The sequence below is a fragment of the Sceloporus occidentalis genome, unplaced genomic scaffold (genome assembly GCF_023333645.1).
Source record: "Sceloporus occidentalis isolate IW3139 unplaced genomic scaffold, rSceOcc1.0.p SCAF_1, whole genome shotgun sequence".
Classification (NCBI taxonomy): Eukaryota; Metazoa; Chordata; class Lepidosauria; order Squamata; family Phrynosomatidae; genus Sceloporus; species Sceloporus occidentalis.
This window is the reverse complement of record NW_028316981.1, coordinates 222,994,412-223,010,349: the sequence shown is the minus strand read 5'-3', so window position 1 is coordinate 223,010,349 and position 15,938 is coordinate 222,994,412. Positions and strand designations below refer to the sequence as shown.

At 40.4% G+C, this 15,938-nt stretch overlaps 1 protein-coding gene across 1 annotated transcript in view; it reads left to right on the top strand.

The window, feature by feature from the left end:
* The window catches only part of LOC149323540 (ovostatin-like), a 55,220-nt gene extending 40,534 nt beyond the window's left edge, over positions 1 to 14,686 (top strand). Inside the window, exons 24-36 of the mRNA XM_089511471.1 lie at positions 385 to 561; positions 4,119 to 4,200; positions 4,328 to 4,484; positions 5,281 to 5,355; positions 6,023 to 6,188; positions 8,351 to 8,571; positions 10,134 to 10,349; positions 10,465 to 10,589; positions 11,296 to 11,386; positions 12,417 to 12,479; positions 12,591 to 12,693; positions 13,360 to 13,429; positions 14,510 to 14,686. Of these exons, the coding sequence (XP_089367597.1) occupies positions 385 to 561; positions 4,119 to 4,200; positions 4,328 to 4,484; positions 5,281 to 5,355; positions 6,023 to 6,188; positions 8,351 to 8,571; positions 10,134 to 10,349; positions 10,465 to 10,589; positions 11,296 to 11,386; positions 12,417 to 12,479; positions 12,591 to 12,693; positions 13,360 to 13,406 (1,523 nt within the window). The 3' untranslated portion in view covers positions 13,407 to 13,429; positions 14,510 to 14,686. The remainder of the gene's footprint in view (positions 1 to 384; positions 562 to 4,118; positions 4,201 to 4,327; positions 4,485 to 5,280; positions 5,356 to 6,022; positions 6,189 to 8,350; positions 8,572 to 10,133; positions 10,350 to 10,464; positions 10,590 to 11,295; positions 11,387 to 12,416; positions 12,480 to 12,590; positions 12,694 to 13,359; positions 13,430 to 14,509) is intronic.
* Positions 14,687 to 15,938: the final 1,252 nt, after the last annotated feature.

Below are 15,938 nucleotides of genomic sequence, written 5' to 3'. Positions count from 1 at the left end.
AAGAAATGGGCAGCATGAGCTTTCGTATAGACTTCAATCTTCTCAGAATGCATCTGAGGAAGGAGACTGATGTCTACAAAAGCTCATGCTGCCAATTTATTTCTGTTAATCTCAATGGTGTTACAAGATCTCTCCACATACTGGTAGGAAGTTGGACAGAGTACCTGATATGCTCTCTGAAAGTCTCTGAAAGAAGGCAAACTGAAATAGTGGGAATCATCACTGGAATATCATTGCAATGCAGAGTATGAAACAAGATTTTGTAATCTAAACTGCTGTAATTGTCTAAGATCTGTAAAACATTACATGCAAATAATATATGTTTACAGTTTGATGGAAGAAACGGTTTGGTTAATTAAATAACTACCTTATCTTGGTCAACAGGTGATGTTATGGGCACAGCAATGCGGAACTCTGAAAATCTTCTCCAAATGCCCTATGGATGTGCAGAGCAAAATATTGCCATGTTCCTATCCAACCTTGTCATCTTGACATATCTGAACAACACCGGGCAGCTGACAGATGAAAAAAGATCCAGGATCATTGGGCACTTAACTAGTGGTGAGCAATATTTGTTTGTTTTAGTAACAAGTCACTGTCATTTAACAATAAAATAACAACTTTAAAATCTAACACTTGGGGAATAATGAATGGATTTTAATGAATCATTTCCCAGCTGTGATCTACTCTGTTTTTCTATAATGTTAGCCCTAGCATATACAAATCAGAAATGTGGTTTCATCTGTTGTTCCCAAAACCTCAAAGCCACTGGCTACACCATGATCACTAGAGTTTCTTCTTCATATCCACACTTCTCTTGCCATTATTGCTAAAATAACTGACACGAATCAGAGATAATCTGTGTAAAGTCTGGGAATCTGGGATAATGTGATTAGAAATGATCTCTGATTTGCAGCTAGGGAAGTTATTGTATGGAACAGGGACCCTGAGAAGTTGATGCATGGAACATGGTTAACAGAAAAGGGAAAGGGTGTTCAACCTGAGGATAATGGAACAGAAGACAGATTAGGGGAATTTGAGTACAGAATAAGTAAAGAGATAGTACAGGAATACCTTGTTAATCTAAACAAAGTCTCCAGGACCAGATGAACTACATCCAAGAGTATTAAAAGTACTGGCAAATGTAATATCAGAGCCATTGGCAATGATCTTTGAGAACTCCTGGAGAACAGGAGAAGTCCCAGCAGACTGGAGGAGGGCAAACGTTGTCCCCATCTTCAAAAAGGGGGGAAAAGAGGATCCCAACAATTATCGTCCAGTTAGCCTGACATCCATACCAGGAAAGATTCTAGAGCAGATCATTAAACAGAGAGTCTGTGAACATCTAGAAAGCAATGCCATAATCACAAAAAGTCAACATGGATTTCAGAGAAACAAGTCATGCCAGACAAATTTGATCTCTTTCTTTGATAAAATTACCAGCTTGTTAGATGAAGGGAATTTTGTGGATATAGTATATCTTGCTTTCAGTAAGGCCTTTGACACGGTTTCCTATGATATTCTTGCAGACAAGGTGGTAACATGTGAGCTAGACAAGGCAACTGTTAAATGGATTTGTAATTGGTTGACTAGCCGAACCCAAAGAGTGCTCAACAATGGCACCTTTTCATCCTGGAGAGAAGTGACCAGTGGGGTCCCACAGGGCTCTGTCCTGTACCCAGTGCTATTCAACATCTTCATCAATGACTTGGAGGACAGAATTTGCAGATGACACCAAATTAAGAGGAATAGCTAATAGCCCAGAGGACAGGATGAAAATTCAAAATGAACTTAAGTGAACTAAAATGAACTTAAATTCAAAATGAACTTAATAGATTAACTTCAACAGGGAGAAGTGTAAAATACTGCATCTAGTTAGAAAAAAAATGCATAGATATAGGATGGAGGACACATGGCTTAAGGAGATAATGTGTAAAAGGAATCTAGGAATCCAAGTAGACCACAAGTTAAACATGAGTCAACAGTGCAATGCAGCACCTAATAAGACCAATGCTATTTTAGGCTGCGTCAATAGAAGTATAGTGTCTAGATCAAGGGAAGTAATAGTGCCACTCTATTCTGCCTTGGTCAGACTTCACCTGAAATACTGCGTCTAGTTCTGGGCATCATAATTCAACAAAGATGTTGACAAATTGAAGCATGTCCAAATGAGGGCCACCAAAATGATAAAGGGCCTGAAAACCATGCCTTATGAGGAAAGGGGGCTGGATATGTTTAGCTTAGAAAATAGATGGTTAAGAGGTGATATGATAGGGCGGTTTAAGTATTTGAATGGGTGTCACATTGAGGATAGAGCAAGCTTGTTTTCTGCTGATCCAGAGACTAGAACACAGAACAATGGATGCAAACTATAGGAAAAGAGATTCCACTTTAACATTAGGAGGAACTTACTAACAGTAAGGACTGTTTGACAGTGGAACACACTCCCTCAGAAAATGGTGGAGTCTCCTTCTTTGGAAATCTTTAAGCAGAGGCTGGATGACCATCTGTCAGGGATGCTTTGACTGTGAGTTCATGCATGGCAGGGGATTGGAGTGGATGGCCCTTAGGGTTGCTTCCAACTCTATGGCGCAGAACAGATGGGCCTTTCGTAACGTCGTCATCATGTGCTAGGGTAGACTCAGGGCAGTGCACCCACATGCCCCACAACCCTTGCACGTGATCAGGGCCTAACAATGGTGGCGCCCTGTATACGTGGGCACTGCCATTGTTACGTAAGCGTCACGTGGCATCTGCATGGCACTACACGGTGCTTACATAATGAGCGCACCAGTGGCACACTTGTTACGCCGCCACCGCAGCATAAAAAGAACCTGCTTTTTGAGGATTCTTTTTCCACCGGTGGGAAGCCACGCGGTTTGGCGGCTGCAGCTTTCCTCTGGTGGAAAAACAGGTGCCAGCAGGGTGCCCTTTTGGGTGGTCTGTATCACTTCTATGATTCTATATAAATTCAGTAATTTTCAAACTTGGGCTGCATCTACATTGTAGAAATAATGCAGTTTGACACCATTTTAAGTGCTGTAGCTCCATCCTTTGCAATCTTGGGAATGATAGTTTTACAAGGTGTCAGCCTTCCCTACCATAGTATGCTGGTGCCTCAGAAAACTACAAATCCCAAGATTCTGAAGAATAGAGCCATGGAAATTCAAGTGGTGTCAAAATGGCTTTATTTTTACAGTGTAGATGCACCCTGGGAAAGACCTGTGTGAAAAAGCAGCTGTCCTTTTGGCCTTTTCCATGTGGCTTGATAGATTGCCATTATCTTGTCCATACATTCTGTACAGGGCACCCCATGGCTGATGACAGCTTTGACAAGTTGACAAGACATTTCAGTGACAAAATGGGTTACCTCCTGGAATGTTGGCATTATTGACAATGACATTTTCTCCCCATCATACTGTACCACCCATACCCGCAACCAAAACAGTGTCACACTATTCCCTCATTTTACTTTCTTTCAAACGTAGAAGCATTAATACATATGTCCATATTTCTCCCCACATTTGCTGTTGTTGTGTGCCTTCAAGTCATTTCTGATGTATGGTGATCTTAAGACAAACGTATCCTGGGGTTGTCTTGGAAAGATCTGTTCAGAGGGGGTTTACCATTGCCTTCCCCTGAGGCTGAGAGTGTGTGACTTGCCCATGGTCACCCAGTGGGTTTCATGGCCAAACTGAGAATCAAATCCTGGTCTCCAGAGTCATAGTCCAATACTCGAACCACTTCACCACGCCTCCTTTTCCCCTATATCCATGCCATATAATTATGGATTGGCTACAAGCTGGTCTAAATGAACTATGCAATCAAAATGTCAGCTGAGCTCATTATCTATTTTAATTCCTTGAAATATATTGTACAAGACTTGTTCCAAACCTTAGCTTGATTTTGAAAATGATAGGAAAGCAGTCAGCCTTCACATTCTCTTTAACATTTCAATAGGGCCAAAAGTCACTGGCAGTCCTCATATTGACTGGAGCCTTAAGCTAATTTAGGAATGATAACTGAAGCCCAAGTATCTGCTGCTTAAAATGCTGCTACAATTAAAGGTGGGGGAGAGCACCTGCAAATTGACTTTAGTATCTTTTCTTCTACTTCAGGGTACCAGAGGCAACTGTCTTTCAGACTTATTGATGGATCCTTCAGCACTTTTGGCAGCAAGAAAGCAGAAGGAAACCTTTGGTGAGAACTAAGACTGCAAGTAGATAGAATAGCTTCTGCTTTAATGCTTCACATATCCTGCCTTTGGCTTCTCTGCCCTGCCAAGTGCTGTTTTCATTCCAGCTTCCTCCTATCCTTTTCTTCTTAGGCTCACTGCTATGATCTACAAAGCATTTGCGCAAAGCAAGCCCTATATATTTGTAGATGACAATGTCCTGAGCCAAGCACTCATCTGGATTGCAAGCAAACAGGAAGGAGATGGCTGCTTCCAGCCACAAGGGAACATCTACAACAATGCCTTAAAGGTAGCATGGGAATTCTGGTTGGCCACACCTTCACACACTGGTTTCTGGGTAATTTCCGGGTATAAAATTTCTGGGGAATTTCCAGGGAATTAAACCTTCTCGTTGGGTAATTAGAAGCCTTTCCGTTTATGGGGAATTATTTCACTTCCCTCCCAAAAAATGGCCAAAAATGCCTTTCCGGCCCAAAAAATGGCTGACCCAGAAGTCCCCACCACCCCCAAAATTGCTGACCCGGGGGTCCCCATCCTCTTTTGCCTTTGCAGACCCTTGGCCTGGATGTACCACTCCTGACCCAGATGGTCCTGGGAATTTGGGGGTGTTTCAGGGATTTTCAGGGGGATTTCCTTCGAGGGTGATTGGTAACACTGCTGGCAATCTTTTCCCCCTTATTAGGGAAGGAACCTTAGTGATGCCTGCACTACATAGTGCTGTACTTGGAGGCTAGATTCTTTCTACACTTGGAAGCTGAAGATTGCAATACAGCAGAAGGGAATGTTGGAAACAGTATAAGAGTCTTATTCTTCCATCTAGCCAAGTCCAGGATATATACAAAAGCACACTAAAAAAATAATAATTTGTGAATGATTAAGATACTATCATTAAACTCAGCCTAAAATGAAATCTATGAATTCATATTTTGGATGGGATGTAATTTTACTCTTACTTTGGATTTTGAGAGGAACAAGAACAACAAAGATAACCACCCGCCTTCTCATCCCCGTCACCATTTGGAGTGAAGAATGTGTGTTCCTGTTTGCACCTTGGTCTGAATTATTTTTTTCCCTTTTATAAATAGGCTGGAACAGATGACAGAATTGTAATCACAGCTTACGTCACTGCTTCTCTAATGGAAAATGGACTTCCCCAATCGGTATGGATTTATTATGACAACACACAGTATCTTTCACCAGTTCTGCACTTGCACTGCAGATTCCTGAATCTCTCGTTCTGACTTGTACTCCCAGTCCTCCAATTTGGGCATTAAGCCAATTTTGAATCTCACTCACCAACTTCAGTTTAGATAGAATTAAACCTTTCCCATGGAGGCACCCATGCTATCTGAATTATCTACAACAATATGTAGTATCAGGATTGTGCATGTCCCTCGTGTTGTTCTTGGCTGTTCGTTATAAACAAAGGGCACAGTCCTTTACAATTCATTACAAAATAATCCTGAGCAAGCAACAGAAGGTTCACAAGAATAGTTTTGTCAATTAATTTGGTGTGTCTGTGCCTTCAAGTTGCTGTCAACTTATGACATCCTCTGAAATTCATAAAGTTTTCTTAGGCAAGGAATACTCAAGAGGTGGTTTTGCCATTTCCTTTCTCTGAAATACAGCCCACTGCACCTAACATTTATTGTCAGCTTCCCATTCATGTACTAGCCAGAGCTGACCCTAGTTCTAGCAACTGGAGTGTGCAATTCTTTATTTAATTCAAATGCAAGTATACTAACTATGTTAGTATCCATTTAAGTTATTCATTTATTGAGAAATGTCTTTATATAGTGTGTCTATAACATGTGTCTTAAACTACAGGATCCTGTGGTGCGGAATGGTCTCTCCTGCTTGGCTGCTCTTTCGGACAGGGATTTTGAAAACATCTATGTCAATGCTCTCTTGGCCTATACCTACAGCTTAGCTGGCGAAGTGGAAAAACTGAACCATATCTTTGATATCCTGCTAAAATCTGCTACTAGAACTGGTAAAAAACAAGGCATCTATGTTTGGTTTTAAATAAGGGCCATAACTTTGTTGAAAACTGAAATGATCTGCAATCAGAGTGACTAGATGTCCCAACCACAAAGGAGGAATAGGCATCGTAAAATGTAGGGCATTCAAGAAAAATGGAGGACATTACAAGGTAAAAGCTAAACACACACACACACACACACACACACAGAGCTATAAATTCATGCTTCCTAGGCATACTCAAAAATGGAAATATTTTGAAATTCCTCCTGGACAGAAAGCTGAAATGAGGGACATGTCCTGGAAAAGGAGGATATCTAGTCACCCTGTCTGCAATCAACTAATGCTGTAACACCTCTAACCATGCCTGTGTTGGTATAATGACTGCTTAGGCTGAGATGTCAAGTGCCAATCATCACCTGTTACAGACCCAGCTTAGACTTGGCCTACTGTGACTCGGAGCCCAGGGTCAAGAGTAGGAACAAATAATTCAAGCTTCTTCTCGTGATAGTTGAAGATGAACTATGGGAGAACCTAAATCTGATATGCACCTTCACCCACCCCAAAGGTGGGCAGACTGTCTGGTATAAACCATTGAAAAACCTGTGGACATTATAGTCCATTGGAGGAGTCAAAACAAAAACAAAACAAACCCCTAGCTAAGGCGAGAACCAGTTTCACCATGGTGCAGAGCTATTCTATTGCAGTTTTGCTGGATGTAAGAAAACTAGAGTGGGTCCTTGGTATCTTCTGGAGTTTGGTTCAGGGACCCCCAGTGGACACCAAAATCTATGGACGCTCAAGTCCCATTAAATATAGTGGCACAGTAAGACGGTGTCCATTGAATAAGATGGCAAAATCAGAGTTTGCTTTGTGCAATTTATATATATTAAAAATATTTTAAAACTTTGGATGCTTTAAACCATAGATAAAAAAATGTATGGATATGGAGAGCTGATATGAATTCACCCAAGGAGGAGCCAAGGACATAGAGAAATGGGGGGGGGGGGAAGCACAGCTTGCATGTACACCCCTGTTCCTACCACAATTTCAGTCCTTGCATGAGCAGACCAAACATTTACAATTTTCTCAATGCTAGAAAATGCTACAGTTGGAGAGTAGCCTGAGAGCACATGAAGTATCCCTCCCTTTTTATTAAAAATGACCCAGGGGGTAAGCGTTTGCTGAACAGGAGATTCTTCAGAAGCACAGATGCAGCGAGAGAGAGAGTGGATTTCTGGAAATCTTCTGTTAGCAGAGGGCAACTACTTGGGTTTCACCATGTACCTCAGTGCCATATATATTCGACTATATGTCAACCTCATCTATAAGTTGAGGTCAGGTTTTGGTGCCAAAATTATGGATTTTGATATGAGCCGTGGATAAGTCAAGGGTAAAATTTAGGGGCATATAATAAAAGATATAAAGGATGAAGCAAAGGAAAACAATGCTAAAGAACATATAAAATTCTGGCAGGCATAATTGTTTGGGCTCACCATAATGGCTAGATAGCTGAGCGATTAGTGGGCGAGTCAATGCTTCTAGAACAGATTACACTCTTTCACCAGGGGATGGTTTCTTTTTAAATAAGAGTTAAAGCACAGTACTTACACTTGACCCATGGATAAGTCAGCTTAGGCTTTGGGGGTTAGTTTTTTGACTAAAATTTCTAGACTTATATATGAGTATATACAGTAAGTAAGAAATAAGATTGCTTTAAGGGAAATTAAAAATAAACAGAAGTAGTAATCAGATGGTCCATGAGTTTAAAAGGAGGGGGAATTAGGAAATGGGTCACTGCTTTGTGTGCCTTTGCAGTCAAGTCGTTTCTGACTTATGGTGAATATAAGGCAAGCCTATCATGGGGTTTTCTTAGCAAGATTTGTTCAGAGGAGGAAATACCTTTATTTAAACTGATCAAAATGTGAGAGGGTAGTGTGCGCTTTTGAATTTTCTAGAACTCTTTGAGGCTAAGTGGTACAATACCACCACCACCCTTTTTAAGATAGGGTTTGCATGTGACACTTTCTTTAGACTCAGTCTGTGGGGTATGTCTGAGAGAATGCCTACTTTGGCCAGGGTGAAAGGCAAAGAAACTACCTATGGACAAATATCCAATTGCCACCAATGCATTCTGCCCATGCCATTTCTCAATATTATCTTCTGAATTCCTAGGGGGTCTGGTGTACTGGGAAAGGGAGAAGAGGCCTGCAGCTGAACAGTTTTCTTCCTTCTATCCTCGTGCCCCATCTGCTGAGATTGAGACCAACGCTTACATCCTGCTGGCTTGGCTCAAACAACCCAACCTCTCCCAGGCGAACCTGACTTTTGCCTCACAGATAGCACATTGGATCGTCAGACAACAGAACTTCTACGGAGGCTTCTCCTCCAGTCAGGTGACTATTAAATTAATTGCATGCTCTGGAGGAAATTGCACCCTTTCGTCTGTCATAGAATCATCACTACAAGGGCCAACTAGTACCTGGCAGTTGAGAAATCTAGTGCTATATCACCTGTGAAAGATGGCCATCCAACCTCTGTTTAAAAACCTCCAGAGATGGAGAGGTCACCACCTACTCCAGTGTAAAAGAATTTATTCTAATGTCTGCATACAGTCTATTTTCTTATCATTTGAATTGATTGAATTGATTCCTATTCTAGTCTGTTCCTGTTCTGGAGTAGAAGATGTTGGGGAAATGCAATGCTTTCAAGAATGCATATTTTCCCATACGTAATACCCAACTAGCAACAACAAAAACAAATTTTATTGATTAGCTGACCATATCAATAAAAGACAAAAGACAAAATACATAATACATAATACAAAATTATGTTAGACTATCCAAATACATACAAGGATAAAAAATTGATCATGCCTAAAAACTTGTATAAAATTAACTAAAAAGTTAACTAGCAGAACATATTTGTGTGGTGAATAGCATTAGTCCTCTCCTACTCTTGGGGTCAGACGGCATTTTGAATCAAAATAAATGTTTGCCATAATGGGCTAAAAGCTGTATGGACTAGTGAGAGACTGTGTTTAGTAAACTACTTGAAATGGCTCCCAGTACCTCCATTTCAAGCTCTACAAATAGATTGGTAGTATTCTTTTATGATGTAAAAAGCCTTTTTCGATTTTGCATTCACACTGGTTTGCCAAACACCCATGGAATTAATTGTCAGGGAGTTAATTAAACTGTCCACATGGCTTAGTTATTGCTCTATTTTGCTCTGAAGGCTAATCAAGGCCAATCTTTATTATTTTATTTTCTCTTCTTCCTTAGTACATGCTGGGAAGAGACAGGGCTGTAAAATGGAAAATGCTAGGTTTTGACTGGAGAGACCTGGCTTCAAACCTCTGCTCAGCCATGAAGCTCACTAAGCCTCACCTAGCTTTCAGAGTTGTTGTCAAGGCAAAACCAAATAGCCTCCGTGTATATCACCTCGGGCTTCCTGGAGTGGGATGGAAATGTGATGAATGAGATGCCTCATATGGTTTTCTACTATTAATAGAATATTTATAATATGATATAATTAATACAGTGGTGGTAATGTGTGTCTTCATGTTGTTTCCAACTTATGATGACCCTAAAGGAATGCATCATGGGGTTTGCTTGGCAAGATTTCTCCAGATGAGGTATGCCATGGCTTCCCCCTGAGGCTGAGAGCATGTGACTTGCCCAAGGTCACCCAGTGGGTTTCATGGCCAAGCTGGGAATTGAACTCTGATCTCCAGAGCCATAGTCCAACACTCAAACCACTACACCACCATGGACTTAGACATTATTATAATTAACATAATATATTATAATATAATTAATAATATTTATCATGAGTTTTGTGTATTTTGGTTGGCCCAATGAGGATATAACTGTTTTGTGGCTTTTAGATATTATTGTACTTTGCTACATGGCCAACATGGCTACCCTTAGATATTTTCTAATACTGCTTTCTCCAGGACACTCCTGTGGCCCTCCACGCTTTATCTGAATATGGAATCCAGACTTTTCAAAAAGATGCTGAAAACACAGTAGATATTAGTGCTGGGGAATCTTTCACGAAGCAGTTCTTGGTGAATAAGGACAACAGTGTCCTACTGCAGCAGGTTGCACTGCCTAGTGCCCAAGGAAGCTACAGCGTGAACGTCAGTGGCTCTGGATGTGCCTACATACAGGTAAATGATTTGGTCAATGTCCTTCCATAAGTACCTTGGCTACTTAATGCACAGCATCACAACCAGTGATGCAACTGTTGCTGATGCTATCTGATCATTTTTCCTCCTCTTTCAGACAACCTTGAGGTACAACATCATTCTTCCTGCACAGGCCTCTGGCTTTGCTCTAGCAGTGGAAACAAAAAATGCTTCCTGTACAGGCAATTTCCTGCCCAGATTTACTGTTGTTGTGACAACCAGGTAATGTCCCATTTGAAATGTGGATGAGGGAATGGGAACAGATGACTGGTATTGATTAGCATCTGTCCTCTGCTTGCTGCATTGCCATAGAGGCAATTCTTCGACTTCACAGTTTTATTCCTGGTGTATTGTTGGCAATCCCTTTGTCTGTGTGAGATGCAAAATCCAAGCAATAAATTTGCTTACTACTCAGTGTAGGTTAGGGCAGCCATGTGGCACATATACACCATGATTCCATGGAAGCACAATAAGTGCAAAACTGAACTTTGTAAGAAAAACTTCCAGCTTCTATTTAAAAAGCAAAACTGGTCTCTAACGCTTAATGGATGCAAGGAGGCATCTGGAAATGGATAGATTCTGTGAAATCTTGGAAGTAGGAAGGGAAGGGGCTGAGGCATATTTCCACTACTTGGTATAATACCAGTTTTTACTGCTAATGACAATAATAAATAATGGCAAATGCTGGAATAACCCAATCATTTATACAAAATAAACAAATGTGCATTTTAAAAACAAAAAAATGTATTAACTTCCACAAGATGAAAGTTCTTTTCTCATGGCAAAACTTGAGTTAACTTGCTACAGAATTTTTAACACTGAATTTGAATTTCCAGATGTTATGAATATTTTAGGAAGCTCTTGACAATACATTTTCAACTAGGCTCAGTCAGAATACAAAATGACTCAGGTTTGTTTTTGTTTCAAGTTACACTGGGGAGCGCAACACATCCAACATGGCCATTGTTGATATGAAGATGCTGTCTGGTTTTGTTCCTGTCCAATCGTCCCTCAATGAGGTAAAGGCTCAGCTCTAAAAGAATGAATTCAAAGACATAGCCATTTTAGTCTGGAAAATTAGTATGCAACAGGATCTTATAGCACCTTTGAGAATAAGGAGATTATCACCCGCAAAATCCATGCTGGGTTATATGTGGGTTGTAACCAACAGTGACGGACCTTATCGCATTTCCCCATGCCCAGGCAGTAGGCAGTCATATCCAACCCAGCCTTCTCCCACAGCTTTTAATGAATGGGAAAATCCCATTCATGAAAAGCTGTGGGAGAGGCCTGGGTTGGATACAAGCAACCTACTCCCTGGGCATGGAGAAATGTGATAAGATCCGTAGCCATTGGTAACAACCCATGTGTTACCTGGCGTGGATTTCGCATGCAATGATCTCCTAACTGAAAGAAAGGCTGTTAGCATGAGCTTTCGTATTTTTCGTATAAGGCAGGGAACTAGCATGTCAAGGAGATGTTACCATGTGGCGCAGGGCCCCTTTTATGTTATTTCTGAAAGGGCCATGAATGGATTAGAAAATATTTTATTTGCTTATTTCCATAGTGGAGTGGTAATAACCACATGCTACATGCAACACTCACTCAAATGTGCTGAGCAGGACTGGGGAACATACGACCCTCCAGATGCTTTAGAATTCCAGCAACCATTAAGCCCAAGCAAGCATGGCCAATGGTCAGTGCTGGTGGGCGCTGTAGTCTAGCAAATTTAGGAGGGCCACACATTTCCCACCCTTGCAGTAGAGTATCTACATCCCAGCAGCCCTAGGCCAACAAGCCATTTCCCCCCATCTTGCCATGGGAAGCTAATGTGGGTAGAGGCTCCTTGTTAATACACTTAGAGATTTCAGCATGGAAGTGAAAGAGCTCCCAAGGAAGAGCTTTTCAGAACTGGCATCATTCCAACTAGTCAGAAGCAATGACAAAAAGCAATCTATAGGCCATATTTTTCTCACTTCAGTGTCATAGGCCAATGCCTCAATTCCTGTCAGTAAAAATATATTTCCTTTTACTTTTTGTCTCATGCAGCTCCAAAACAAAGTGATGCGAGTAGAAATCAAGAATGACCACATCTTCTTTTATCTGGAAGCTGTAAGTACTGAGTAGGAGGGAAAGGGCTTTTGTAGGTTTATTGTTAAGCTGCAGCTTCAAAACATGTCAAGAGAAGCTATCTCTAATATCTCCTGTTTTCTTATGCCTCAGGTATCAGCAGAGAAAATTACTTTTGCATTAACTGTAGAACAAACACATGCAGTGTCTAACATCAAACCAGCTCAAGTTGAAATATACGATTATTATGAAACAGGTAAGAGATCTGGTAGTCGCTGAATAATATATTTGTACACAGGTCACTGTGTACAAGTGGGACAAACAGATCCACATTGAAGATGTATTTATTTGGTATGAAATAATTGAAGAGTTTCCTTTCAGGGCTAACAGGTGGAGCCATTCCTTCCAAACTGCATGATAATTCCTTTGTATGAGCAACTATGAGACTGTAGTTATAATTTTCTCTTTAATGGAAAGCCAGCTATTTCACAGTTGACATGATTGTATTCCATATTTGGCCATTACATTACATGCTTCACAACCCGTGCATATATGCAAACACAATTCCTTGTAGTCCTCTGAGTTCACCTATGCTTTCTTCAAAATTATTGCCTATGTCTTTAACATACTGTTAATATAACAGACTGATCTACAGATTCCAGTATGCTCTTGAAAGCTTCATCTGCTGGTTTTTGCAGGGGAGCTGCTTTTAAAGGCAGAGAAGGGAGGTCATAAAGATCCATTTTCAACCTGAAGATTCCAAAGAATGGGATAATTTTGAGTATCCTGTGTTTGCAATCCAAAGGTGCTTTAATTCATTTCCCTAAAATTAAAGTCACCCCTCTCTTGCTAAATATGTGAATGGATCCATACATTGTCCCATTTATACTTCTGTGACCCATCTTCTTTCTCCCTCCACCAGATGAGTTTGCCCAGGCTGAATATACTACAGCTTGCCAGCAAGACTGAGTTTGAAAGCAATGGAGAGAAAGGTAAGGCAAAGCAAAAGATGCTAGCATATTTAAAGGGCAGAAAGGTGGGTAGCATGAGAGTCAAAGAAAAATAAGAACTTCATAGACACACTCTTCCAGGTAAGTACAAAAACAGGACTTTTCACAACAGAGAGCTTTGACTACTACTAGTTGTTGCCTCTTGAAGCTTATCCAGTCCCTGCAAAAGCCAGCACACAAGTGCAGGAGGATTACGCTGTATTACACTGCAGACAAATGTCCAAATAAAGTCATCCCTGCATATCCATAATGTCTTTATCTATGAATTAAATTATCTATGGCTTGAAAATATTATTTTTAAAATATTCCAGAAAACAAACCTTGATTTTTTTTCCACTTTATATAAAGGACACCATTTTCCTGTGCTGTTGTTTCCAGTGGGACATCCATGGATCTTAGTATTGACAGGGGCTCCTAGAACCAAACCCCAGTGGATCCAAAGGGCCCATTGTAATCATTTGGATCTCACAACACTGTAAACTGTTTGGCCAAACACCATTCAGATTTCTTCAGTGCATTTTCTCACTGTTGGCTCTGGATGTTGTGAGACCCATATAGCCATGCCTTCTTTTTTTTTTTTTAAGGAACAGTGTTGCAATAAATGCTAATAGTAATATCAGGAAGTATTCCTTCTCCCTGATCCCATCTAGCAAGGAGGAGAACCAATAGCCAAGGAACCCAGTATGACGTATTGAACCATACAAGCCGTTGCGGGATATCTTCTGTAATGTATCTTAGATTTTTTTTAAAAAAAATAATAATCTGTGGGTGGGAATAAAATGTTGATTCTGGTGCCAGGAATTGCCACTGGATGCTTTGGGACTGAATGCTTCTTCAGATGCTTTTTAAAAAAAGAACTATACCGACAAATTACAGCAACCAACAGCAGCAGCTGTGTAGCCATCTTTCTAAAGTAGCAAGTGGTGCTCTTTCCACTCGTAGGAAGCAGAAGAAATAGCTGAAGGCTTGTTCAGCATGTTAATGAAGATTAGCTCCAAAACCAGTTTTAATTTACTAATTTTTAATGTCCGTTCTCTAAATGAAATTGTTCCTTTATTTCAGCAAGGAAGATCAGCTGTGTCTCTGAGAATCACCAGTCCAGCAATTGCCCTAACAACTTGTCAAGACTGGGGCAGCTTATATTTTTTTACTGGAAACTAGCTACACATTTTTAAGGTTCAAATGGCTATTTTGAATATCTTGATTACAAAATAAAATATTACTTGTTTGCTACAGTCATTTGAGTAGTTCTCTTTAGTTGTAATTTTATTTGATCGTATGTTTTGCAATACTCGCTAATATTCCCCACAGAAAAAAACCCTAGCATTCTTGTTAAAATGGACTATTCAGTCAAACTACTGGGATATTATTATTATTATTATTATTATTATTATTATTATTATCATCATTATTTTATTTTCTTATATCCCTCCTTGCTCCCAATATAGGGACTCAAGGTGGCAAACGAGTATAGAACAATACAATTTAAAACAATACAAAAATATTAAAATACATAAATATAAAATTTAAAAAGCAAACAATTTTAAGGATTAAAACAGTTATAAATTAAAATATAACATATTAAAATACAAACCATTAAAATCTGGATAGCCCAGCATTAAAAACCCAGTCCTTCTCAGCTTAATAGGCCCGACTGCACAGGAATGTCTTTACCTGGTGTCGGAAGGATAGTAAGAATGACGCCATCCTGGCCTCTCTACAGAGGGAGTTCCAAAGCTTGGGAGCAGTCACTGAGAAGGCCTTCTCTCTTGTTCTCACCTGAGAGGGTGAGAGAAAAAGCCTCTCCAGATGATCTCAGTACTCTAGTAGGCTCATACAGAGAGATACGGTCCTTCAAATAGCCTGGACCCAAGCCATATAGGGCTTTATAGGTCAAAACCAGCACTTTGAATTGTGCCCAGAAACAGACTGGCAGCCAATGGAGCTGTTGCAACAAGCGAGTTGTATGCTCCCTATAGCCAGCTCCAGTTAACAGCCTGGCTGCAGCTCTTTGTATCAGCTGAAGTTTCTGAACACTTTTCAAAGGCAACCCCACGTAGAATGCATTACAGTAATCCAGACAGGATGTAACCAAGGCATGTACCACCATGGACAGATCTGACTTCTCAAGGAACGGGCGCAGCTGGTGCACAGGTTTTATCTGTGAGAAAGCACTCCTGGTCACAGCTGATACCTGGGCTTCCAGGCTCAGTGCTAAATCCAGATGTACCCCCAAATTACGAACCTGAGTTTTCAGGGGGAGTGGAATCCCATCTAAACAGACCAAATAATTACTATGCGTGCGCTTTCACATGGATTAAAGACTGGATGGACCTAAACAATGATGATTTATTGGCATTAGAAGGAACAAAACTAGGGAAAGGATGGCACGCATACCTTTGCTACGAAGAGAAAGATCTCAAAGAATGGAATAGACATATAATAAGGAGAAGTATAAAAAGTACTTTTACTCTAAAGTACCAAGATGGAC